This window comes from Oryctolagus cuniculus, chromosome 1 (genome assembly GCF_051225735.1).
Source record: "Oryctolagus cuniculus isolate XC-2025 breed Fujian yellow rabbit chromosome 1, ASM5122573v1, whole genome shotgun sequence".
Classification (NCBI taxonomy): Eukaryota; Metazoa; Chordata; class Mammalia; order Lagomorpha; family Leporidae; genus Oryctolagus; species Oryctolagus cuniculus.
Window position 1 is genome coordinate 68,892,097 of NC_142867.1, and position 27,381 is coordinate 68,919,477.

General features: G+C 41.8%; 1 protein-coding gene across 5 annotated transcripts in view; it reads right to left on the minus strand.

Annotated features, from left to right (window-relative positions):
• RSF1 (remodeling and spacing factor 1) overlaps window positions 1-27,381 on the minus strand; it is a 165,599-nt gene that overhangs the window by 81,582 nt on the left and 56,636 nt on the right. For 3 of the 5 annotated variants that reach the window (XM_089331464.1, XM_002708674.6, XM_089331438.1), the window contains one exon: window positions 1,371-1,463. Coding sequence is in view for 4 of the 5 variants with exons in the window: in XM_002708674.6 (XP_002708720.3) it covers window positions 1,371-1,463 (93 nt within the window). In the remaining variant the exon portion in view is untranslated. Of the gene's footprint in view, window positions 1-1,370; window positions 1,464-25,650; window positions 25,908-27,381 lie in introns of all 5 variants that reach the window. The other 2 variants (XM_089331447.1, XM_089331454.1) reach the window with 1 other exon arrangement.

Genomic DNA, 27,381 nt, shown 5'->3' on the forward strand with positions numbered 1-27,381 from the left:
GTGAGTCCAATAGTCACTAAACTTTTTTGATCTAGCATCTATATCACTAATCAAATTTATAACACATGGTCAGTAATTATGTGTGTCAGATATTATATACATGTATTTATTTATTTAATGCATAAGCTTTACTAACAACTGTACATGATTTTTAAATGTTATTTCACAAATTCAGATTTTAAAAAATTACTGAGTAGAACTTCTGTGACTTTGTTCTGATACACTAATAATCATCTTACATACCCCTTTGGGACCATCAACTGGTTGGGGTCAGATGACATATATGATAATACAACCTGAAATATGAACTTACTATGACTTTTGATTTTCCTAGAAAATATCTTATGTATCTTAAAAACTTTTGTGTAAGTTCTAGGAACAATTAACATCTAATAACAAAATAATAGCTATTTTATTTTTACTTTCTATCTCCAAAATAGTAAAGCATACACTGACATCTTATGTTAAGAAGCATCATAAAAAAAAAAAAAAAAAAAGCATCTTGAGGTCCTGTGAACAACAAATGTACTGATAAAACACTGTCAATTTAGAGGTAGCGAAGAACTCTCCTTTTCTTTTTCACCTGGGAGTATTTTTTGTCCTGTTTATCCTGGCCACTAATGAGAGCCAATACACGAACTGGGGAGGAAAAGAAAGGGAAACTCAAATGTTAGAATTAGCCTACTTTGGCCGGCGCCGCGGCTTACTAGGCTAATCCTCCGCCTTGCGGCGCCGGCACACCGGGTTCTAGTCCCGGTCAGGGCACCGGATTCTGTCCTGGTTGCCCCTCTTCCAGGCCAGCTCTCTGCTGTGGCCCGGGAGTGCAGTGGAGGATGGCCCAAGTGCTTGGGCCCTGCACCCCATGGGAGACCAGGAGAAGTACCTGGCTCCTGCCTTCGGATCAGCGCGGTGCGCCGGCCGCGGCAGCCATTGGAGGGTGAACCAACGGCAAAGGAAGACATTTCTCTCTGTCTCTCTCTCTCACTGTCCACTCTGCCTGTCAAAAAAAAAAAAAAAAGCCGACTTTGAGATGATCTGTTTTAATCAAGTATATTTGGTTAAGTGAAGATTTGAGTAGAACACAAAAGCAATCATTTGGCCTTCTAGAAAACAATATCAAATTATCAATTTTTAGTAAATCAGTAGAAGAATATCCACAGTTTACAGCATATAGCAATGATTAAGAAAGCTGAACACAATCAGTAAAGCTCCTTTAGGGTAACTGTTTACCCATATCCCAGTTAAACTTAGATTTGTGCTGAAAAACAAAAAATCCAGTAACTTTCAAGGACAGGCTGTTTTGTCACACATGAAAAGGGAAGAATCTATGGTTCTTGTATAATAATCGTAACAAACAACAAAATTATTACCTTTAAGAGTGCTAATTTGCATTCAACACTCATTTCAAGATAGCCCTTCTTCTCCATCTCCCATGCCCACGTGCTGTTAAATTCTTGGCATATCTGTCAGAAAAAGTCAGTATTTTAATAAATGAAAGCAATTTTTAAACTGATGTTGGCAGTCTTGTATGATTATGCTAAGTATTCATATTACTATACAAAGGAAAGTGTTTACACTGAACAACAGTCCAGTCAAGTTCCATTTACACAACTTAAAATCAGAGGAAATGTTTATTATTATCTGATAGCTGAATTTAAGTTAAGAAATCATTGCTGTGGCTCTCTCCTCAGCTCCCAACATTTTCATGCACACTGATGGGGATGATTTTTCACATCAGAGTAATTATGTGATTCCATGTCTTCAAATGGCTGGAAGTTCCTTGAAGGTAAGGACATTCTTCATTTTATGCCCAGAACAGAAGTAGGTTCAAAGAACATGTCAAATTGTACGCGTATTTTAATTCAAATCTCTGCTCAACTCAAAGTCTTCTTATTTATGTGTAAAGTAAAAATTTCATGGTTTGGCATTTGAGAGCTTCAACACAGTTTTAACTTAAATGTTAAAGCCTCTCTACTTACACAAGAATTCCAGGAAAAGCAGAGCCACAACAGGCTGAAGCAAGATGTAAATAAACACTGCACTCCCAGGTCAGTGCAGAAAGCTTTCTCCCATTTTAGCAGCATTTCCCAACTAGAGATCACACAGCCAATAGGGGAAGCTATTATGGACCTATGCTATGGATTCAACAACCTTGTATTTTTCAGAAATAAAAGAACAATATAACATTGACCTTAAAGGCATTAAGTAGGCATGAAAAATAATGCAAAACACTCAGCAACTTCATGATCTTTTTGTCATTTAAAGAACAAAAGAGAACAAGGAGGACCTAGAGAGAACAAGGCAAGAGACGACTGGCTAGAGAGACAGGCAGGAAAACAAGTAGGTAAGTGGGACTGCTTAGAAGACCACCACCTTCTAGGAGCAAGACCTGGACTGCCTCACCAGGTTGGGTTACTCTTCTATCTAGCATGGTGTCATCTTTCCGCCAATTTGGACAACAGAATTACGGCATACCCATAAACTATAATGGAGAGTCTTCAAAGGCTCACAGGGAGAAAGGATCCCCATTCCCTGGAATACTTCCTCTCACTGCCAGTATTATATTTTGTAGAGAGAAATAAACATAAGATATACCAAAGAAAGCAAAATTTTAGAATACTGCATCAAGAAGACTCTAAAGTGACGATATCAAAAGCTGACAGGATCTGACAGGTCCCTCATAAGAATGATGGAATATGGGGCCGGTGCTGTGGCACAGGTTAATCCTCTGCCTGTGGTGCCAGTATCCCATATGGGCACTGGTTGGAGTCCCGGCTGCTCCACTTCTGATCCAGCTCTCTGCTATGGCCTGGGAAAGCAGTAGAAGATGGTCCAAGTGCTTGGGCCCCTGCTCCCGCATGGAAGACCCAGAGGAAGCTCCTGGCTCCTGGCTTAAGATTGGCCCAGCTCCGGCCGTTGTGGCCATTTGGAGAGTGAACCAACGGAAGGAAGAACTTTCTGTCTCCCCCTCTCCCTGTCTGTAACTCTACCTCTCAAATAAATAAACAAATAAAATCTTAAAAAAAAAAAAATAAGAGAGAGAGAGATAAGGGACCGGCTCTGTGGCGTAGCAGGTAAAGCCGCTGCCTGTGATGCAGGCACCCCTTATGGATGTGCATGAACATTCCACTGCAGTATGATTCACACTTGCCAAAAGGCAGAAACAGCCCAAATGCCCATAACAGATGAAAGGGTAAACAAACTGAATATTCATTCAATGGAATTTTATCCAACCATAAAATGGAAAGAAGTAATGATCCACACATACTGTAGCAGCCTTGAAAACATGCTAAGTGAAAGAAACCAGACACAGAAGCCACATATTGCAAGATTCAATCCTATATGCAATGACCAGAACAGTGAAATGCAGACACAGAAAGTAAATTAAAAACTGCCAGTGGGCAGGGAATGGAGGAATGGGGAGAGCCATAATGGGTAGGGATTTCTTTCTGAAGTGACAAAAATGTTTCAAAATTAAGATAGTGGTAATGGTTACACATTCCTTGTAAATATTCTAAAAAATTCCACTTAAAGCCGGCGCCGCGGCTCACTAGGCTAATCCTCCCCCTAGCGGCGCCGGCACACCGGGTTCTAGTCCCGGTCGGGGCACCGGATTCTGTCCCGGTTGCCCCTCTTCCAGGCCAGCTCTCTGCTGTGGCCAGGGAGTGCAGTGGAGGATGGCCCAGGTGCTTGGGTCCTGCACCCCATGGGAGACCAGGAAAAGCACCTGGCTCCTGGCTCCTGCCATCGGATCAGCGCGGTGCGCCGGCCGCAGCGCGCCGGCCGCGGCGGCCATTGGAGGGTGAACCAACGGCAAAGGAAGACCTTTCTCTCTGTCTCTCTCTCTCACTGTCCACTCTGCCTGTCAAAAAAAAAAAAAAAAAAAAAAAAATTCCACTTAATTGTATAGTTTAAAAAAGAGGGAATTTTATAATATGTGAATAAATCAATCTAAAAAAGTATTTTAGTATGTGAACTTTATAGTATGTGAATAATAATTCAATTTTTAATATGAAAATAATACCAATCTAAAAAGGAGAGAAATAATAACTCAATCTAAAATAGGGAGTTTGGTTTTTTTTCTTTAAGAGTCTAGCTTTCGACCACAGTGAAGCATCTATTGAGTGTTCTGCTGTCTACCAGGACCTCAGAAGTTGCTGACTGCTTATTCTAGAGGTTAATGCTGAGTGTGGAGAAGCTCATCTTTAGTGGTGCTGTGGTGTAGCTGGTGAAGCTGCTGCTTACAATGCTGGCATCCCATAATGGGAGCTGGTTCGTGTCCCAGCTGCTCCACTTCCAATACAGCTTACTGCTAATGGCCTGAGAAAAGCAGTAGAAGATGGCCCAAGTGCTTGTGCCTCTGCCATCCACATGGGAGACCCAGATGAAGCTCCCAGCTCCTGGCTTTGGTCTAGCTCAACCCTGGCTACTGTGGCCATTTGGGCAGTGAACCAGCAAAAGGAAGATCGTCTCTCTGTGTGTGTAACTCTTTCAAATAAATTAGCAAATCTTAAAAACAGAGAGGGAGGCCGACGCCGCGGCTCACTAGGCTAATCCTCCCCTCCGGCACCGGTACCCTGGGTTCTAGTCCCGGTTGGGGCGCCGGATTCTGTCCTGGTTGCCCCTCTTCCAGTCCAGCTCTCTGCTGTGGCCAGGGAGTGCAGTGGAGGATGGCCCAGGTGCTTGGGCCCTGCACCCCATGGGAGACAAGGAGGAAGCACCTGGCTCCTGGCTTCGGATCGGTGCAGCGCACCGGCGTAGCGGCCATTTGGGGGATGAACCAACAGAAGGAAGACCTTTCTCTCTGTCTCTCTCACTAACTCTGCCTGTCAAAAAAAAAAGGGGGGGGGGGTCAAGAATGACACAGTTCCTGGGGTGGCATCTGGTTCAGTTGTGAAGATAACAGCTGAGATGCCCGATTCCCACATTGGCGTGCCTCACTTCAATACCCACCTTTGGCTCCCAGCTCCAGGTTCCTGCTAATATAGATGGTGGGGGGCACTGGTCACGGCTCAAGTAGTTGGGTCCCTGTCACCCATATGGAAAACCTGGACTAAGTGCAGTGCACCAGCCTTGGCCAATGTGGATGTTTGAAGAGTGAACCAGTGAAAGGAAGATGTCTGTCTCTTTCCTTCTCAAATGAAAAAACGAACAAACCAAAAAAAAGCAAAAAAGAGTAACATGACTCCAAAGGTCGTCAATATCAAAGATATGAAGCACAGCCTATGGCTCGTGGTATCGCAACTTTTACATGTTATGAAGCAACTATGGATTAGCATCTACTGCATCTAAGGGAAAAAAAAGAAAAAGAAAGGTAGATATAGAGACAATTAAGACACAGGCCTGTAGCTCCACATTGCTTACCTACAATTTACTGACCTTTATTTACAGCACTTATGTTATAAATAACAAAACTACTGCTGGGCAGAGAGTCAAAGATAAGTGCGCTACTTAGTTTCTATATCTTTAAGGGAAATGTAAACATGCCATTTGATACAAAAACAAAAAAATCCACGAATTAGATATTCCCAAAGAGCCATAACCTCACGAAGTAAACCCTGCAAATAAAAATTGCAGATAAAAAAAAATTCTAGGTACTCCAAATGACTTCTAAATAATTCTTATGGGGGACAATTTAATCTATACCAGGTGTCGATAAACTTTTCCTGTTACGGACCAAATGGGAAATAATTTTAACTGTTTACCATCTGGTCTGTTTTGCCACTCTTTAACTTAACCATAGAAAATACATAAATGAATAAGCATGGCGGTGGTCCAGTAGCACTTTATTTTGGAAAATGGAATTTGAATGTTATAATTTTCATTTGTCACACAAAACACTATTTTTTGATATTTTTACTCATCATTTAAACATATAAAACCATTCTTAGTTTTCAAGCCATACATAAATAGGCAACAGACAGGATGTGGCCCATATACCACAGTCTGTCTAGAGGGCAGAAACTAGTGTCTATGGAAGATTATCTTTGATGTTGTATTCTCAGTGCATAAAGCAAAGAGACCCCTCTTACGTTGGTAATTCATATTAACTCTCCATGTACTTGTACTGGTAACTTAGAGTCACTTGCACTTTCTCTTTAGGAAGAGAATGTGCCAATAGTCAAAACATGAACACTCTGATATAACAATCATATTTACCATCCTAGACGATCATTTCATGGTCCTGGGTTTATGTCAGATTCTCTCTGGTTAACGAGAGGCCATGTTTTCCTGACACACAGCCAAGAAGCCATGTTCTATGCCTGCATTGCTGAAAGCCACTCAGCCTGGGAGGCATTTTGGCTGCCAACATGCTCCCATTCTAAGACACCCTGAGTCTTTTCCTTCCTAACTTCCACACACAAGAAAACAAAAACGTGGACAGAAACCCCTGGGCAGAAGAGGGGAACGGAGATTTTAAAGGTTCCATCAGCTCAATGTTTACAGAAAGGTGGTTTCACAAGTCTCCATAGAATCTTAGCGGGGTCGTTAACATATTTATATGGACTCATATACACAACGTAAGCACCAATAATCCATTTCTTCGTGACAAATCAGAACCTAAGACATTTAAAAAGAGGGAACAAGGTGTGAGAACCTCAAAAGTCTCAGCATGAATGACCACATGGACCGACTGCCTCCCTTCTGCCCACTCCCAGCACCATCCCCTTGGACTAAGACACCTGACAAAACCAGCAGCCCAGGGCCTTGTCTCTGCCCCTCCCCTCCCTAATCCCAGTGTGGAGAAGTTCAAGGCTGCCAAAGGAATTTACTGCTTGTTCCAGCCAACACCTAAGATATATCCACTACAGCGCCTGAATCTATTAAACAATCTTAAAATTGCAAACCCTTCCTCTGTCCCTTTGAGATACATAGAATATACTCTACATGTCTTTCTTAAAGTCTGAAATCCATTTCTCTGTGTGTAATCAGCAAGATCTCAGCCTCTGTGGGATGGTAAAGGTCTAACATCCACTGAGTTACTACTTATCAGACATAACTGGCATGATCACATTGGCAGTGAACAACTTTCTTACTGCTTTTCGTAGTTTTTCGTTTCCCTAACTCTGACAAAGCTCCTACTCCTTCTCTTTCCCTTTAAAACACCTATTCACCTTTCCACAACTGAAACTAAGCACAGATCTTCCCCTTACTGCAGAAGTTACTGAAAAAAGGCTGTTTCAAGTAGTATCAAGCTTTATTTTTGAAAGGACAGTCCTTAGAAATTCAAATTCAAATCTGTACTTTATAACTAAGAAGGATGAAGTAAAAAGAGATTCACTTTCTCAGTGATCCTAAAGTATTTACTATGCATCCAATATATGGCAGTAGTAGTCCAGGAGCTAGGATTCCATGGCAAGCAAGACAGAAAGCCTGTCATCATAGAGCTTATATTCTATAAGGAAGTCAAACAGGTAAGCTAATAAGAAAATACCAAGCAGTGAAAATGCTACACTAAAAATTTAATAGAAGAATGTAATAAGAGAAAGTTTGAGTATGATCTTGGATTGGGTGTGACTCACTCACTAAGAAGTTGATATTTGACATCAAAACAAGCTCTGATATGACATATAAAATAGAAATAAACCGCAAGATCTGGGGTAGGAATATTCTGGCAAGAGAAATAACCGGGGGCTGGCACTACGGCACAGTAGGTTAAAGCTCTGCCTGTGGTGCCGGCATCCCATACGGGCACCAGTTCTAGTCCCAGCTACTCGTCTTCCAATCCAGCTCTCTGCTGCGGCCCGGGAAAGCAGTAGAAGAAGGCCCAAGTGCTTGGGGCCGTGCACCCATGTGGGAGACCAGGAAGAAGCACCTGGCTCCTGGCTGCGGATTGGCACAGCTATATCCATTGCTGCCACATGGGGAGTGAAACAATGGAAGGAAGACCTTTCTCTCTGTCTCTCCCTCTCACTGTCTATAACTCTACCTCTTAAATAAATAAATAAATCTTTACAAAAAAGAGAGAAATAAACTATTGGAAAGGCCTTAAGCTTCGGCATGTTAGAAGATCAGAGTAAAGGAAGTAGGATCGGGGAAAAGTGGTAGGAGATAAAGTTGACAAGGAAATCAAGGGTGTAATTACAAAATCTGTGGGTGAGAGATTAAGAGAATTTCAAATACGATATGAGGCCATTAATGCAATTTTTTTCAAGACTTATTTATTTGAATGACAGCAAGAGAGAGAGAGAGAATCGATCTTCTATCCACTGGTTCACTCCCCAGACAGCCACAACAGCTAGGGCTGAAGCCAGTAGCATATGGAAGGTTCCCTCTCTGCCTTTCAAATTGTAAGAAAAATAAATAAACAAATAAATAAATATTTAAAGAATTGTTTAAAAAGGATATTTAAATTCTTTAGTTTTAACAAACAGAAGGAGAAAAGTATTTTTAATTACTAAGGAATTAATACTGGGAGAAGGAAGTTAAGAAGAGATTTATTTGTACATCAAGTTTGTGGTATGTATTAGACATCTAAGAAGTGCTTTACTCAGAATTAGTTACTGAGCTACGACTTGAAACATCTGGCTCTGGGTTTATGTATCTTTTCTTTTCTTTTTCTTTCTTTCTTTTTTTTTTTTTTTTTTTGACAGGCAGAGTGGACAGAGAGAGAGATAGAGAGAAAGGTCTTCCTTTTGCCATTGGTTCACCCTACAATGGCCGCCACGGCTGGCACGCTGCGGCCGGCGCACTGCGCTGATCCGATGGCAGGAGCCAGGCGCCTCTCCTGGTCTCCCATGGGGTGCAGGGCCCAAGCACCTGGGCCATCCTCCACTGCACTCCCGGGCCACAGCAGAGAGCTGGCCTGGAAGAGGGGCAACCAGGACAGAATCCGGCGCCCCGACCGGGACTAGACCCGGACAAAAACCCGGTGTGCTGGCGCTGCTAGGTGGAGGATTAGCCTTATATATCTTTTCAATTGCATATTGTCCTTCCTTAAACCTTTCAATCTGAGTCCAGAAGAATGTTAGGGTGGAGCTCTGAGAAGTCAAAGGCTGCATTTTACTCATTTCCATATCCTAGTTCATGACAAAATATGAGTCACAAAGCAGGTACTAAGAGTATTTGACAATACATAGGAGATATATTAAAATAAAAAAATTAAGTTAATCACTAATAGTTTCTATAGCCAACACATCTTAAATATTTCAAAATTGTTATTAGAATAGTAACAGCTAACAGTTACTACATATTTACTAGGTACAAAGAACTGTTCTAAGCATTTTGAAATATTAACTTGGAAATTCTCACAAAAACCTTTAGGTTGGGTGTATTGTTATGAACAGGAGGAATATGAGGTAAAGAGTACTTTACTCCGGGAATGAGGGAAATAGGAATTATCATCTCTGACTACTGATAGTGAAATAAGTGTGTATTTAACATACCAATCAGTCCAGTTTCACCAAGGGGCTGTAGACTGGGGTTACCTTAAAACTCTAAGTCACCTAACTCCATGTGTCCTTAAATTACACCTTACCAGAAATCTCCTAATATTTGCTTTTTACATAGCAATCATCTTGGAGGACTAAGCCACTCATGGAGCACTATGACAGGACAGAGCCCACATTAAGAACTGGGAGGACAAAGATGAATTAAAAGGCAGTCTCTGCTCAGAGAAGTTCAGAATTCAGAGAAGTTGTCACATAAAGAAATAACTATGGGAGGAAAAGTAGTTGGGCAGTTATCACAAAAATCAGAAGCAAGGATTTCTTTTTATTTTATCTGAAAGAGTTACAGAGAGAGGCAGAGGCAGAGAGAGAGACAGAGAAGTTGTCTATCTGCTGGTTCACTCCCCAAATGCCGCAACGGCCAGGCCTGGCTGGATCCAGGAGCCCAGATCTTCCAGATCTCCCATGCGGGTGCGGGGACCTAAGAACTATCTTCCACTGTGTTCCCAGGCGCACAGCAGGGAGCTGGATGGCAAGAGAGCAGCTGGTGCCCATATGGGATGCTAGCACTGCAAGTGGCAGTTTTACACACTATGCCATAATGCTGGCCCCAGAAACAAGAATTTCTATAAACTATGAAATCAGAGGAAAAACTAACCCAACCAAGGGATAAAAGGAGACCAAGATGATTTTATTCAAGAGGTGACATTTGTGCTAAGTCCAGAAAGATGAATGAGGTTTGACTGGACAAAAAAGGAAATGTCATTTCAGGAAGAAAAAAAAAAGATGTTTCTCAATGGGGATGTGGATGACGACAGCATGTTCTGTCAGTGTGGAGGTAGAACAGAGTTCTTTAGCATCAGCCCCAGAACCCCAGTTTGTACGGCTGCGTGGGGTTGGCAGAGGGCAAAGACAACAGTAACTTGAATGGGGCTAGTATGTATTGGGACCCAATGAGGATTTGGAGGCACAAACAGAAAGTCCTGTTTGCCCTATGCAGGACAGCTATAAGGACAAATTTCGATGTCAAGAGCAACAAAAGCCTGCTGCAATAATTCAAGTGAAACATGATGAAGTCTGAGCTAAGGCAGCTGTGACAGAAGATATTCAGAAGACAGATTCAGACTGTGCACATATTTTAAAAAATCAGTTAACAAGTTTATGCAGTTTTATCATTTATAAACAAATTTTCATATATTTTATTTCACTTGAACTTGATGTTCTGTAAAACTACAAAATTTTTCAAAACAAAAACTGTCTGATTTATCTTCCTATTTTGTACAACACTGAGCAGATACAGGGCCTTGCTGACACTGGATGCTCAGTAAATAATTACATGGAATTAATGTTTCTTTCACTTAAAAAAACACATAAATGTACGAAATATTCTGGTGGCAAGGTTTCTCAAGTACTATCAAAACCTGAATAACAGACCAGAAGTTTGGCAAGAATTAAGTAACTGGTTCACTCCACACCCATTTTATCTGAAACTTGTGCCATACACAGTGGCTTCCCATCAAGATAAATAAGATACTAAAATTACTGCTAAAAGGAACTCAAGATTAGTGGATAAAGCTCTCAGGACCCTTTTTGACATTCAAAAGTCAAAAAAATCTTAGGAGCTACTCACAAAAGTTAGTCTTATTCTGAAGTAAAAGTAAAGCAGGCTTGAAAATACCTGACTTAGTCCAGCAAGAACACTAACATTTCTATATAGCTGTTTTGATATTTATAGATTATGTCAACAGTGATACAAAGAGTAGGCCTACAAGGGAAAGCTGGTGATTAGAAAGTACTTCTCTTGGGGCTGGCACTGTGGCACAGTGGTTTAACGCCCTGGCCTGAAGCGCTGGCACCCCATATAGGTGCTGGTTCTAGTCCCAGCTGCTCCTCTCCTTATCCAGCACTCTGCTATGGCCTGGGAAAGCAGTAGAGGATGGCCCAAGTCCTTGGGCCCCTGTACCTGCATGGGAGACCCAGAAGAAGCTCCTGGCTCCTGGATTCAGACTGGCGCGGCTTTGGCCACTGTAGCCAATTGGAGAGTGAACCAGCAGACGGAAGACCTCTCTCTTTCACTGCCTCTCCGCTCTCTGTGTAACTCTGACTTTCAAATAAATAAATCTTTTTTAAAAATGAAAATAAATAATTTTTTTTTAAAAATCCTGTCTCTGCCACTGCTGTGATCTTGTTGAATCAATCATCTCTTTGAACTCCAGGTATTTTGTCTATAAAATGAAGGTTTTATTTTAAGTAGAAGAGATAAACAAGTTTGCCTATAATATACTCACTGTATAACAGCTCATTTATATAAATGCAAACCTGAACATAGTTCTAGAAGATCATTTTTAGAACCAATTAGGAAAAAAAGTAGAAGTTGAAGGAATAAAGAGATGGTTAGAAGTAGGTTAATAATCCTTACTATGTAAGTTTTGTTTTGTGACACTTTCTTCAGAGATATTAAAGCATATTTTAGATGCAAGTAAATTATTACTGATTTTTAAAAAACTTTACTTTTATTCTGGGTAATTGACACTATACTATACTGAATGATTTCAATTGTTCTGAATCCAGTATGATAATATATATGATCAAATAGAGAAATATGATCCCTCTGACTTGCTAAGAGATGACAGTTCTAAGAAAAGCAAAGGGCCTTTTTGAAACTGACGTTTAGATCAGGTTATCTATTGACAAATTCATTCACTTTCAAAGGATTTCTAAAACCAAAGCACAGAGATTACCCTTTTTCTTCTCTTTACAAGTGAAGAAGTTCATTTTCTGTTGAGGGTTAAGAAAGTAATCCAAAAGAAACACATTCAGTTATTTGTGCATGAAGTCATTATCCTTAAAGTACTGAGCCACCAAAAAAATTCTATCCTTATTCTATGAAGCATAATTACATTGATATGACACTGTTTCTTTCTTCTTTGTAAATTCTCTCTAAATCAGTGGTATGGCATGTACTGAAGACATCAAGAGAATTGAAGAACAACAGCAATATTAAATTACCACCTGTTTATTTAGAAATTATTTCGAGGCTAAAGGAAATCAACTGTGATTTCTTTTAAAGAGTAATTTATTAAAATTGGTTTCTGAGGCCGGCGCCGCGGCTCACTAGGCTAATCCTCCGCCTTGCGGCGCTGGCACACTGGGTTCTAGTCCCGCTCTGGGCGCCAGATTCTGTCCCAGTTGCCCCTCTTCCAGGCCAGCTCTCCGCTGTGGCCAGGGAGTGCAGTGGAGGATGGCCCAAGTCCTTGGGCCCTGCATCCCATGGGAGACCAGGATAAGTACCTGGCTCCTGCCATCGGATCAGCACGGTGCGCCGGCCACAGCGTGCTGGCCACAGCGGCCATTGGAGGGTAAACCAACGGCAAAGGAAGACTTCTCTCTGTCTCTCTCTCTCACACTAGCCACTCTGCCTGTCAAAAAAAAAAAAAAAAAAAAAAAAGGTTTCTGATTACTTTTGAAGGTCTTTATATGGCTCTCTTTGGAAAGGAGGCAAGGCATTAGCAAACTAGAGGCATGGGTGCTAAATTTACAAACGTAGTTATCTCCTTCTTTGCAAAGTGGTATTCATCATCCATGGTCAAGGTGTCTCAAATTGGTGGTGGTATCTAAAATCACTTAACAGTCAGTGGTTAAGATGCTGTTTGGGTTGCATCCATCTTATATCAGAATGGCTGGGTTTGCCTCCCTGTTACTCAGCTTCAAGTCTAGCTTCCTACTGATGCACATCCAAGAAGGCAATAGGTGGTGGCAAGTTTATAGGTCCCCGCCACCACATGGAAGACCTAGATTGAGTTCCTAGCTGTTGGCTTTGCCCATGACTAAGCCCAGTGCCAGCTGCCATAGGCACTTGGACAGTGAACGAACAGATGGAAAATATCTGTCTGTATCTCTCTTCCTTTTAAATAAATATGAGAATCATTAACAACCAAGGAAACAGAGATTTTGGGGAAGCTGAGTGTTCACTGGCAGACAAACTTCTTTGTGACTTGCCAAGTAAAAGCAATGTGAAGCATGATAAAGCCAAGCCTGATCCAACCAAGCAAGAGGTTAACAGATCCTAGCAGAACTGCTAGTTTAAATTTCCCATCACTGAATTTCTTCATTTTCAGAAAAACCCATCAAAGATTTTTGGATTTCGTTCCACTTTAGATGACACTGGATAACATGTTAGCAAGTATAACACAATAATGAATACCACTGTTTTAGCAGAGTTGCTAGACACTGCTCTCTCAATTATCAAAAGGAGTCATCGGTTCTACCTTTGAAACAGCTCTCATATCCACCCTACCTGCAGCCAAACTTTCTCAGTGCCCACCTGGATTATCAGAGTAGTTTCCTTATCACATTATCACTAGGTACTTTACATAAAGTTCTGTTAATTCAAGAGGTCTAAATTCAGCTGTCCTAGGGAGACACTAACAAGAGATGACAAATAGGTACTAACACTGACTGATTAGTGATAGTAGTCAGCTAAGGCTAGGCTTAGAAGCACAGTCTTAGATGTCTTAGGTAATGTCTGCTATGTGCAAAAGAACAAGGACTAAAAGTTGCCAGATACTTGTAGATTTATGCAGAATTGTGTACATATTAATTATATTCCACTTACTTTAAAAGAAAACAAAACAGTTCTCAGTAAGAATATCTGTAATGCTGTTACATGGAAAAAGATAAAAGAGCAAGAGCCATGCAAGAGGAAAGGTAAAAATTCTGTAAAACTAGTTAATGGTTGTAACAGAAGCTTATGGCAGCCATAGGAAAGAAAATGGAAATTGTCTAATTAATTCCTCTAATATTAATGCATAATAGAGGAAAACAAATATTCAAGAAACAACCTGGGGGCCAGTGCTGTGGTATAGAGGGTAAAGCCACCACTTGCAGTGCTGGCATCCTATATGGGTCTAAGTTGGAGTCCCAGCTGCTCCACCTCCGATCCAGCTCTCTGCTATGGCCTGGGAAAGCAGTAGAAGATGGCCCAAGTCCTTGGGCCCCTGTGCCTAGGTGGGAGACCCGGAGGAAGCTCCTGGCTCCTGGCTCCGGATCAACACAGCTCCAGCCATTGCGGCCAACTGAGGAGTGAACCGGCGGATCAAAGACTTTCTCTCTCTCTCTCTATGCCTCTCTTCCTCTCTCTGTGTAACTCTTTCAAATACATAAATATATATATTTTTTTAAAAAAGACACAATCTGTAAGAAAGACAAATGCAAGGAGTATATCATTAGGGTAGTTCAAAGCTTTGGATTCACAGAGTTCTGGGCTGGAATGCTGGCTGTGATATTTTTAGCAATGTGAAAGTGGACAAGTCATTTATTTTCTTAGAAATCAATTTCCTTGTCCATAAAATGAGAAAAACTAGTATTTTAAAATTGAGACAATTTAAGTGCCTAGCACATAGTGAACATTCAATAGAAAAATAAGATGGCTTTCTTTTTTATTTTTCCTAAAGATTTATCTATTTATTTGAGAGGCAGAGTTATAGAGAGAGGGAGAGTCAGAAGAAAGATCAGGGACAGCACTCTGTTGTAGCAGGTTAAACTGTGGCCTGCAGCACCAGGATCCCATATGGGCATCATCTAGAGTCTCAATTGCTCCACTTCCAATCCAGCTCCCTGCTAATGCACCTGGGAAAGCAGCAGCAGATGGCCCAAGTACTTGGGCCCCTGCACCCACATGGGAGACCGAGATGATATTCCTGGCTCCCAGGCTGGCCCAGCCCTGGCCATTGAGGCCATTTGGAAAGTGAACCAGTGGAAGATTTCTCTCTGTGTATGTCTCTCCCCTTCTCTGTAACTCTGCCTTTCACAAAAACAAATAAATCTTTAAAAAATAAAAAATGCAGAGAGACCCACTATGCTACAGGGATGGCCCCCACTGCTAACCTTCTGAGCCCAAGCCAAAATTCAGGCATAGTCCTAAAGACCCCATCTTCCCCCCAACACACAAGAAAGAGTCAAGTCCTATTGGGTTTTCTGTTTATTTCTCAGATTTGTCTTTTACTCTTCCCATTTTCCACTGCCTAACTCATACTTTTATCATCCCCTTTTTAAAGATGCATTTGTTATTTGAAAGGCAGAGTGATGGGGGAAGGGGAGAGGCAGTATCTTCTGGTCACAATGAAGCTAGGAGTCAGGAACTCCAACAGGGGCTTCCATGTGGGTGGCAGGGACCTAAGCAGTTGGGTAATCTTCAGCTGCTTCCCAGGCACACTAGCTGCAAGTTGAATTGGAAATCAAACCAGCACTCTGATATGGCACACCAGCATTATAGGTGGCAGTTTAACTCACTGCATCGCAACAGTGGTCCTACCTTTATCATCTCTTGCCTGAACCTTCAGTTTCTAAAAAATCTCCTAGCTTTTCTTTTTTTAAAAGTTTATTTATTTGAAAGGCAGAGTTACAGGCAGAGAGAGAGGAAGAGAGAGAGAGAGAGAGAGGGAGAGAGAGACACAGCAAGAAAAAGAGAGATCATCCAATGTGCCAATTAACTCCTAAAATGGTCACAAAAGCCAGGTCTGGGCCAGACAAAAGCCATGAGCTAGAAACACGCCTCTCATGTGGGTGGCAGGGACCCAAACCCTTGGGCTATCTTTTACTGCTTTCCCAGGCCATTAGCAGGGGGCTGGATAGAAGCAGAGCAGAGAGGAAATGTACCAGCGCATATATGGGACGATGCTGGCTTTACCCACTATGCCACAAAGTCAGCCCCATGATCTTTTAATCTTAATCTCTCCTATCACTTGATCACCTTCTCATCACTGCTGCCAAGAATGACCTTTTAAACATAAAAAATGTTACCATATCACCTTCAGACTTATTAGTGGTTTCTTTTCACTTAGAAATCTAGATAGACCTCATGCAGAACACACCCTCTCTCTCATTCCTGAGTTTTTGGATATGCTGTATCTTCTTCTGGATTGTATTCCCACAACCTTGTTTTCCTGGCAAACTCATTTATCCTTTAGATCTCAGCTGAAGCATTACTGTCTGCTTGAGGCCTTCTCCTAGTAACATGTTCCTTCATGTACTTAGGTTTAACTGAGTTACAGAATCCTTATCTTGGAGTCAGCATTGTGCGGCAGTGGATTAAGCCACCACCTGCAATGCCAATGAAATGGGCCAGTATTGTGGTATAGAGGATTAAACTGATGCCTGAAATGACAGCATCCAATATGGGCGCCAGTTTGAGTCCTACCTTTCTACTTCCAATCCAGTTCCCTAACATGCCTAAAAAAGTAGCAGAAGATGGCTCAAGTGCATGAGAGAATGCCACCTATATAGGAGACCTGAAGGAAGCTCTTGACTCCCAGCATTAGCCTGGTCCAGCCTTGGATGTTGTGAAAATCTGGGGAGTGAACCAACCAGTGGAAGATCTCTGTCTCTCTTTCTGGAACTCTAACTTTCAAATACTTAACTAAATCTTCAAGAAAACAGATAATGAGACAAAAGGAGTTTTACAGGTGACAAAAATATAATCTTCTTGTGTTACTGTCCTTTCTATTTATTCATCTAGCTAACATGTTGGCTGGTGATTTTCTAGTGTTCTGATTTCATAAAGAAGCGAACTAAGAGAAAAAGATGGCATATGTGCCTTCTAGACTAGGTATCAGTGACTGAACAGGAGAAAGAGTAAATATTTTAGGCCTTAAGAGCTATCCACTTTCAGTTAACATTACTTACTGTGGAACTTTAGCATGATAGCAGCTATAGATCATCTGTAAACAGACTCTGCTGTGTTCCAGTTTGATTGACAAAAACAGGCCACACGCCAGAAGGGCTGTAGCTTGCCAATTCCTCCTGCGAACTATCAATAATAATTTTAACTAAAAACTTTATAATATGGCTCTGGCCAAAGATAAACTTGTACTTAAGAGTTTTAAAAAAGACTTATTTGTTTATTTGAAAGGCAGAGTTAGAGAGAGGCAGAGGCAGAGGCAGAGGCAGAGAGAGAGAGAGAGAGAGAGAGAGATCTTCCATCTCTTGGTTCACTCCCCAAATAGCCACAATGGCCGAAGCCAGGAAGTAGGAGCTTCCTCCTGGTCCCCCATGAGGGCGTAGGGACCCAAGGACTTGGACCATCTTCCACTGCTTTCTCAGGCGCACCAGCAGGGAGCTGGATGGGAAGTGGAGCAGCCAAGATTTGACTGGCATCCATATGGGATGCACACTCTGCAGGCAGCAACTTTACCTGCTACACCACAGCACCAGCCCCAAGAGTTTTAAATTATTTATTAGAAAAGCTATGATACAACATAAAACGTGTATATACAAATCTTATAATCAGGCATTTCTTTTTTTTTCTTCTTTTTTTTTTTTTTTTGACAGGCAGAGTGGACAGTGAGAGAGAGAGACAGAGAGAAAGGTCTTCCTTTGCCGTTGGTTCACCCTCCAATGGCCGCCGCTGCAGCCGGCGCACCGCGCTGATCCGATGGCAGGAGCCAGGAGCCAGGTGCTTTTCCTGGTCTCCCATGGGGTGCAGGGCCCAAGCACCTGGGCCATCCTCCACTGCACTCCCTGGCCACAGCAGAGAGCTGGCCAATCAGGCATTTCTTTTAGGGGTTAGCACCGTGGCCTAGTGGGTAAAGCTACCACCTGCAGTGCCAACATCCTATATGGAAGCCAGTTCCAGTCCCAGCTACTACACTTCCGATCCTGCTTCCTGCTAATATACCTGGGAAAGCCGGGAAGATGGCTCAAGTGCTTGGTCCTTTGCATCCACATGGGAGACCCAGAGGAAGCTCCTGGCTCCTGGCTTTGGATTGGCCCAGCCTGGGCCACTGTTTGCCATGTGAGTTGTGAATCAGTGGATGGAAGATCTCTTTGTCTCTCTCTAACTTTGCCTTTCAAATAAATAAACAAAACTTAAAAATAAAATAAAAAGCAAACAAAAAACCTTTTTAAAAATTATATCCAAGGTCTATACTACATCAGATATCATATAAACTGCTTACTTCTGGTGATTAGGTGAAGAAAACACTATACAGTATGTGAATAATTATAACATTTCCACTTCAAATAATTTAGAGATTTCTTCCTTATTGCATAAAGAAAACTTCCATTTATTTCAATTTTTGAAAGATTTATTTATTTAAAGGGCAGAATTATAGAGGCAGAGAGGAAGAGTATTTTTTTCAAAATACAATCGGAAGAGGTATATTGAAACTTGGCTGTATGGCTTTGGCAAAGTTATTTCTTTATTTTTAAAGATTTATTTATTTATTTGAAAGAGAGCAGAGGAGAGAGGGGAGAGAGGGGAGAGAGGGGAGAGAGGGGAGAGAGGGGAGAGAGGGGAGAGAGGGGAGAGAGGGGAGAGAGGGGAGAGAGGGGAGAGAGGGGAAAGAGGGAGAGGGGGAGAGGGGGAGAGGGAGAGAGGGAAAGAGAGAGATCTTTCATTTACTGGTTCCCTACCCAACTGGCTGCAAAAACTGGGGCTGGGTCAGGCCAAAGGCAGGAGCTTTTGCCAGGTCTCCCACATGGGTGGCAGGGACCCAGGGACTTGGGCCATCTTCCTCTGCTTTCCCAGGCCATTAGCAGGGAGCTGGATTGGAAGTGTAGCAGCAGGGACTTTAACTGGCACCCACATGGGATGCTAGCACTACAGGTGGCAGCACAACCTGCTGTGCCACAGAGTTGGCCCCAGCCCCATGGTAAAGTTATTTAATAACAATCACTCATTCATTAAGCAAATAATTATTTTTGAAAAGATTTTATTTATTTATTTGAGAGGTAGAGTCACAGACAGAGGGAGAGACAAGAGAGAAAAGTCTTCCATCCACTGGTGCCCTCCCCAGATGACCATAATGGCCGGAGCTGACCCAATCCAAAGGCAGAAGCCAGGAGCCTCCTCCAGGTCTCCCACACGGGTGCAGAGGCCATCCTCCACTACTTTCCCAGGCAATAGCAGATAGCTGGATCAGAAGAGGAGCAGCCAGGACTTGAATCGGCACCCATATGGGATTCTGGCACTGTAGGAGGAGACTTAGCCCACTATGCCACAGTGCCAACCACTCAACAAATAATTATTAAGCACCTGTGTGCCAAGTACTATGTAGACGTGACATATATTAGAAGTCAATAAATATTTTAGGCAATGCAGGCTAACTAGCTAACTCAAGTTATTGTACAGGTACTTGTGTAATAATCAGACAGAAAACAGTGTTTATTGATGAAATTTAAATTGTAGTAACAACATATATATTTATAATATATATATATATATATATATAAAAGCTGATTATCATATAGAACTAGTCTTCAAACAGTACTTTATACTTTGTGTGTCTGTGTGGGTACAAACTGTTGAAATCTTTACTTAGTATAGAGTTGATCTCCTGTATATGCAGGTAATTAAAAATGAATCTTAATGAAGAATGGGATGGGAGAGGGAGTAGCAGGTGGGATAGGAGTTGGGGTGGGATGGCGGGTATGGGGGGAAGAACTGCTATATTTCAAAAGCTGTACCTATGAAATTTATATTTATTAAATAAAAGCTTTCTGAAAAAAAGTAATGTGCTCGTTTTGACAGCACACATATTAAACATGCATCTGCAGAAAATATTCTTGGTAAGGTAAGCACTGTGGCATAACTGATCAAGCCGACGCCTGTGATACCAGCACCCCTATGTGTGCTGGTTTGAGACTCAGCAGCTCCACTTCCAATCCAGCTCTCTGCTAACTCACTTGGGAAAGCAGCAGCAGAGGATCCAAGTGCTTGGGCTCCTGTACCCTTTGTGAGAGACCTGGAAGAAACTCCTGGCTCTTGGCTTCAGCCTGGCCCAGCCCTAGCCATTGAGGCCATTTGGGGAGTGAACTAGAGGATGGAAGATTCTCCCTCCCTCTCTTTGTAACTCTGCCTTTCAAATAATTAAATCTTAAAAGAAAAAAAAAAAAAGGAAAGAAAACATTCTTGGCTTACAAAATAGACAGTGGACCTCTGACATACATAACAGCTTTCTTGGATTGTGGTGAGGAAAACAATGTCTTTCTAACTCAATTTCTCTGCCTCTGGAATAACAATAATAATAAACAGCAAGGCAATTACAGTTTCTTTTACATGGATCTATCCTGTAAGATATGGGTGTCAATTCCCCTATGCAAAGTAGGTAGTGCCTCTTCCCCTCCTCACAAGGGACTGTACTCAGAAACATAACAAGGTGGAGATTGAAGTGGCCTCAGGCAGCCGAAAAACAAAACACAACTTTAATTTCCTGCAGTCTCTAGGAAACAGACCTTTCCAAAACTATCTTCTTGTTTTTTCCAAAATTTGTCTTCTTGTTTTCATAAAATGGTGCTTCAAAAAGTACAGAGTCAAAAGATAAGTTTAGTGCAAAAATATTCAGAATTTTATGCACACACTTTTCCATAACATGTATTTTTATAAACTTTTTGAAGGCCCCTCTATGCCCAAAGTTCAAAAACTTTTTTGCATCAAAATAAATGTATCTTTTAATTCTACTTTCCACGAAGTTCTTTGAAGTACCCTCATAGGAGGTCATCTATTTTTACCTTCAGAAATGAAGTCACATCATTCCAGGAAGTACACTGAGTTTTTGTTGCATGGTAGCTTATATTAACTAAGCTACTTCAACGGTACCTGTATATACGTTAACAATGTAAGTTTCAACAGTATCATAAATGCAATATGCCAGATGCATTTTTTGATTTATTATATGTTATTTCATTAAATTCTTGTAACTCTGCAAGATAATTGATAGTTTCTCAGTTTTACAGATGAATCAAGTCAGATACTGACGAAGTAAGCCCTGCAGAGTTCCACAATGCCAAGGAGTCACAAATGGAGCCCAGATTTTCTTTCTTCCTTCCTTTTTTTTTTTTTTTTTTTTAAGAGTTATTTATTTGTTTGAAAAGCAGAGTTATAGAGAGGCAGAGGCAGAGAGACAGAGAGAGGGAGATCTTCCATTCGCTGGCTCACTCCCAAGATGGCTGCAACCGCCAGAGCTACATTGATCCAAAGCCAGGAGCCAGGAGCCAGGAACCGCTTCTGGGTCTCCCACACAGGGACTTGGCCATCTTCCACTGCTTTCCCAGGCCTTATCAGAGAGCTGCAACCTGCGCCCATATGGGATGCTGGCACTGCAGGTGGTGGCTTTACCTGCTATGCCACAGTGCCAGCCCCTAGATTTTCTAACATCCACACACTTTCCAACTAAACACATATAAGTATCTGCTGTGGTACCAAAAACATATATATTTTTTAATGGTTAGCATCAGATTGGCTTCCGAGTAATTAAGTGAAATAATATAGGGGCTAGTGCTATAGTCTAGCAGGTTACGCAACCCTCAATAGCACCCATATCCCACAAGGCCACTAGCTGCTCCAATTTCGATCCAGCTTCCTGCTGATGTGCCTGAGAATGGCCCAAGTGCTTGGGCACCTGCACACACGTGGGAGACCCAGAAGAACATCCTGGTTTTGGCCTGGCCCAGCTGCAGCCACTGTGGCCATCTGGGGAGTGAACCAGTAGAGGGAAGACTTCTCTTTCTGCCTCTCCCTCTCCCTCTCTGTAAGTCTGCCTTTCAAATAAATAACTCTTTAAAAAAATAAATTTAAAATTTCATGGTGCTATTTATGGTTTCTAAAGGAAAAGAACACATTTTTGATGAAAATGAAAGAGGGAAATTCGTTTTTGAAAGGAATTTTTGGAAGCTGCTAGCCATTTGTTAAATTCTTCCAGTAGATCATAAATCCTGTCTTAAGATAATAAATATGTATTATTTTCTATTGCTATGTAACAAATTACCACAAAATTAGTATCTTAAAATAGCCATTTATAATCTTACAGTTTCTGTGGTTAGAAGTCCAGGTAAAGCAAGCTCAGCTTGGTTACCTACTTGCAATCTAACAAAACCAATATACAGATGTTGGCAGAGAGGCCGGCACTGTGCAATAGAGGGTAAAGCCACCGCCTGCAGTACTGGCATCCCATATAGGCGCTGGTTCGAGTCCTGGCTGCTCCACTTCCAGTCCAGCTCTCTGCTATGGCCTTGGATAGCAACAGAAGATGACCCAAGTCCTTGGGCCCCTGAACCCATGTGGGAGACCCAGAAGAAGCTCCTGGCTTCGGATCAGTGCAGCTCTGGCCGTTGTAGCCAACTAAGGAGTAAATCAGAGGAAGGAAGACCTCTCCTTCTCGCTCTCTCTCTCACTCTTTTTGCCTCTCCTTCTCTCTCTGTGTAACTCTGACATTCAAGTAAAATAAATAAATCTTAAAAAAAAAATGTTGGCAGAGTATCACTTTGTGGAAGCTCTGGGTAAAAAGTCACTTCTAGGTTCATTCAGATTATTCACAGAATTCATTCATGCATTCCATGTGACCACACATCTTCCTGTCACTAACACTGTCCTTTCTCAGGCAGCAAATCTCTCTGACTTCTCTTGCTGCCTGCTTTTTCCAATTTTAGATGCTCATATAATTACACTGGGCCCACTTTAGCAATCTAGAATAGCCACTCCGTGTTAAAAGCACTTCAAAAAAAAATAAAAACTTAAAATTATGTCTCCAAAAACACCTGTACCAGTGGAAAAATTTGTTAGAGTAATATCAGGTAGTAAAGAATCTCAGGACAAAATCTTGCATACCATACAAACTGTATGGACTGTTCTAGATGTCTTCTATAAAAACAAGGAGTAACTTCTTCTAAATATATATTTTTAAAGATTTATCTGAAAGAATAATAGAAGGACACAGACCCCAGATATCTCCCATTCACTATTTCGTTCCCGAAATACCTGCAACAAGGACTGAACCAAGCTGAAGCCAGCAAGAAACTCCATTAAGGGCTCCCAACTACAGAACCCAAGCAATTGGGAAAAATTATCCTGGATCAGAAGCATAGAGTAGCCGGAACTCAAACCCCAGGCACTCTGATAAAGGATTCAGGCACTCCAAATGCCAGCTTAATCCACTGTGCCATAGTACCATCACCCATAATTTTTTATGCTGAATACTTCTAACCTTACCATGTTGGGTCACTCATATCTTTTACAGTATTTTTTTTTTCAGTATCACTTATTAAAAGAAAAGAAAGAGACCAACACTTATTTAATCAACTATAATCTTTTTTTTTTTTTTTTTTTTTTTTTTGACAAACAGAGTTAGACAGTGAGAGAGAGACAGAGAGAAAGGTCTTCCTTCCATTGGTTCATCCCCCAAATGGCCACTATGGTCGGAGCTAAGCTGATCCGAAGCCAGGAGCTAGGTGCTTCTTCCTGGTTTCCCATACGGGTGCAGGGCCCAAGCACTTGGGCCATCATCCACTGCCTTCCTGGGCCACAGCAGAGAGCTGGACTGGAAGAGGACAACCGGGACAGAATCCGGCGCTCCAACCAGGACTAGAACCCGGGGTGCCGGCGCCGCAGGTGGAGGATCAGCCTAGTGAGCCGCAGCGCCGGCCAAAATCAGCTATAATCATTACCACAAACACTAAAAAGAGTAAAAAAATCCACTATCTGTGTATTCCCAAACTACTTTATTCCTGTTACCACAGTGCAGTGTTTATATTTTCACTGGTGCTATACTGGTTTATGTTCTACTTTATTTTCCTTCTTTACTGAACTCCTGACTGAAGAACATCAGTGCCTTGCACATTCCTGAACCTCTACGGCACCTTATTGAGTCCCTTATAGAGTAGGCCATCCAAAAATGTTTGCTGAAGTAGATGGATGAAAATCTGTTAGCATTAGCAGCCATGTTCCTTGGCTAACCATGTACAAAGTTGGATGCCATGTTTAAAACATTTATTTAAAGGTATCTTCCAGTTTCTATTATATTATTATGTTTATGTATACTACACAGTGTTTTAGCGTTCACACAGAGGAGTTAGCAAATGAAAATACAAAATCACAACTAAAGACCTGAAGAAACCAAGGATAGAAAGATTCAGTGAGATTCAACTCTATGGAAGAATGACAGAAAAGCTTTGCAGGGGGCAGACACTGTGGTATAGTGGGTTGATTAAACTGCTACTTGGGATGCCTGCATCCCATATCAGAGTGCCAGCTACTCTGCTTCCATCCAGCTTCCTGATATTTTATCCTGGGGGTGGCAGATGATGGCTAATATGCTTGGGCCCCTGCCACCTGTGGGAGACCTGGTTGGAATTCCAGACACCGGATTTCAGCCTGGTCCAGCCTTGGCTGTTGTGGGCATTTGGGGAGGGAACCAGTGGATGGAAGATGTCTCTGTATCTTTCTGCCTTTCATGTAAATGAAAGCAAAAATTTTTTTAAGGTTTAGTAAACAAGAACTGAAGACTGTCCACTACATTTGAGAACATGGAAGGCAGCAGTAATCTTTTTTTTCCTTAAAGATTTATTTATTTATTTATTTGAAAGTCAATGAGTTACAGAGGAGAGGTAGAGGTAGACCGAAAGAGAAAGATAATCTTCCACCCACTAGTTCACTCCCCAAATGGCTGCAATGGCCAGAGCTGGGCCAGGTTGAAGCTAGAAGCCAGGAGCTTCTTCCAGGTCTCCCACGTGGGTGCAGGAGCCCAAGCACTTGGGCTATCTTCTGCTGCTTTCCCAGGAGCATTAGCAGGGAGCTGGACTGGAAGTGGAGCAGCCTGGTCTTCAACTAGTGCCCATACGGAATGCCAGCATTGCAGCCAGAGACGTAACCTGCTACAGCACAATGCCAGCCCAAATTTTAATAAATTTTAAAGAAAAGGATGGAAGCATGGGGCCAGCACCTTGGTCTATTAGGCTAAGCTTCTTTCTGCAGCACCAGTTCATGCCCCAGCTGTTCTTCTTCCAATCCAGCTCTTTGCTATGGCCTGGGAAAGCTGTAGAAGACGGCCCAAGTGCTTGGGCCCCTGCACCCATGTGGGAGACCCAGAGGAAGCTCCTGGCTCCTGGCTTCAGATCAGCCCAGCTCCACCTGTTGCGGCCATTTGGGGGAGTGAATCAGTGGATGGAAGACTTTCTCTGATTCTCCCTCTATCTGTAACTCTACTTCTCAAATTAAAAAAAAAAAAAAAGAAAAAATAAAAAGAAAAGTATGGAAGCAGATGCTATTACCACAACCACCATGATGGAACAGAATTTTGTATTATTTTAGAATACAAGTTCTAGACAATCAGGATAGTAAAATTAAAAAAAAAAATGCAATAGTCTCTAACACTTCCATTTTGGAGCTAACCATTTACTAAAAACCAGGCAATGATATGAGTCAATAGGGCCATTTTTCCTTCCAAGAGAGTTTTAAAAACATCCAAAATAAAATAAATCTTTTACTTACTTGAGAAATTCAACCAACTTAGGGATGAAACTGGAAATTTGCATTCCTTTTTTCTTTTTTAAAAGATTCATTTATTTATTTGAAAGGCAGAGTTACAAAGAGAGAGACAGAGGGAGAGTGAGATCTTCCATCCACCGGTTCACTCTCCAAATGGCCGGACCTGGGCCGAACTGAGGCAGGAGCCAGGAGCTTCTTCTGGATCTCCCACGTGGGTTGGACCATCTTCTGCTGCTTTTCCCAGATGCATTAGCAGGGAGCTGGATTGGAAGTGGAACAGTACGGACTTTGATCTGGTGCTCATATGGAATGCCAGCATTGCAGGTTGCAGCTTACCAACTCTGGCCCCAACAATTTGCATTTCTGTTTTATTTTTCAAAGTGATTTACAACTATCATCACTACCTGATAATTCCCCAGACTGAATGGAATAGAAGTATTCTTCTCTCCCAGTATTCTTTTATGCTCTAATTGGAAGGAAGTGCCAAGACACAGAAATGTGAAACATACTCAAAATGAAACCTCATAAAGGACATCGTGAAAAACTCAGATAACATCACATGAAATACTGAAAGCCTGAAAGCATTCTCCCTGTGGTCAGGAACAAGATACCAAGGATAGTCACTCTCACCATTTTTATTTAATGGTGTACCAGAGGTTGTAGCAAGAGCAATTACCCAAGAGAAAATAATAAAAGGCCTCGAAACCGGAATGGGGAAGCAAAACTATCAATAATTGCAGATGACATAATCTCATACTATATATAGGAAATCTTAAGATGTCCACAAAATATTATTTGAGCATTAAAATTAAGAATTTGGCAAGGTTGTAAGATACAAGATCAATATACAAAAATTCCTTGTATTTCTATACACTGAAAATAAAACTAAGAAAACAGTTCCAGGGGCTGGCACTGTGGTGCAGTGAGTTAAAGCCCCAGCCTGCTTCGAGTCTGGCTGTTCCTCTTCCAATCCAGCTCTCTGCTATGGCCTGGGAAAGCAGCAGAAGATGGCCCAAGTCCTTGGACCCCTGCACCCGCGTGGGAGATCAGGAAGAAGCTCTTGGCTTCGAATCAGCTCAGCTCTGGCCATTGCAGTCATTTGGGGAGTGAACCAGCGGAATGGAAGACCCTTCTCTCTCTGGTTCTACCTCTCTTTGTAACTCTTTCAAATAACTAAAAAAAAAAATTCTTAAAAAAATAAAAAAGAAAACGGTTCCATTTAAACAACAAAATGCTATGGAATACATTTAACAGATTTAGTTCAGTCAGCCCTCTTCTGTAGACATGCGCTCTGCATCTAGATTCAACTAAACACCAATCAAAAATGTTACAAAATAAATTACATCTGAACTAAATGTATGCTGTTTTGTCATCATCCCCCAAGTAATACAGTGCAACTATTGACATAAGATTTTCATTCTAGTAAGTACTATAAGTAACCTAGATATGATTTAAGGTATACAGGAGGGGACTGGCATTATGGCACAGCAGCTTAAGCCACTGCTTGCCATTTCTGGATTCCATATCAGAGGGTCAGCTTCCCATACAGCTCCCTTTTAATGTGCCTTAGACACCAGTAGAAGAGGGACAAAGTACTTGGGACCCTGCCACTCACTTGGGAGACCCAGATGGATGTTCTTGGCTCCTGGTTTCAGCCTGGCCGAGATTTGGCTGTTTGGGCCATTTGGGGAGTGAACCAAATGGATGAAATATATCTCTCTCTCTCTTTCTGTA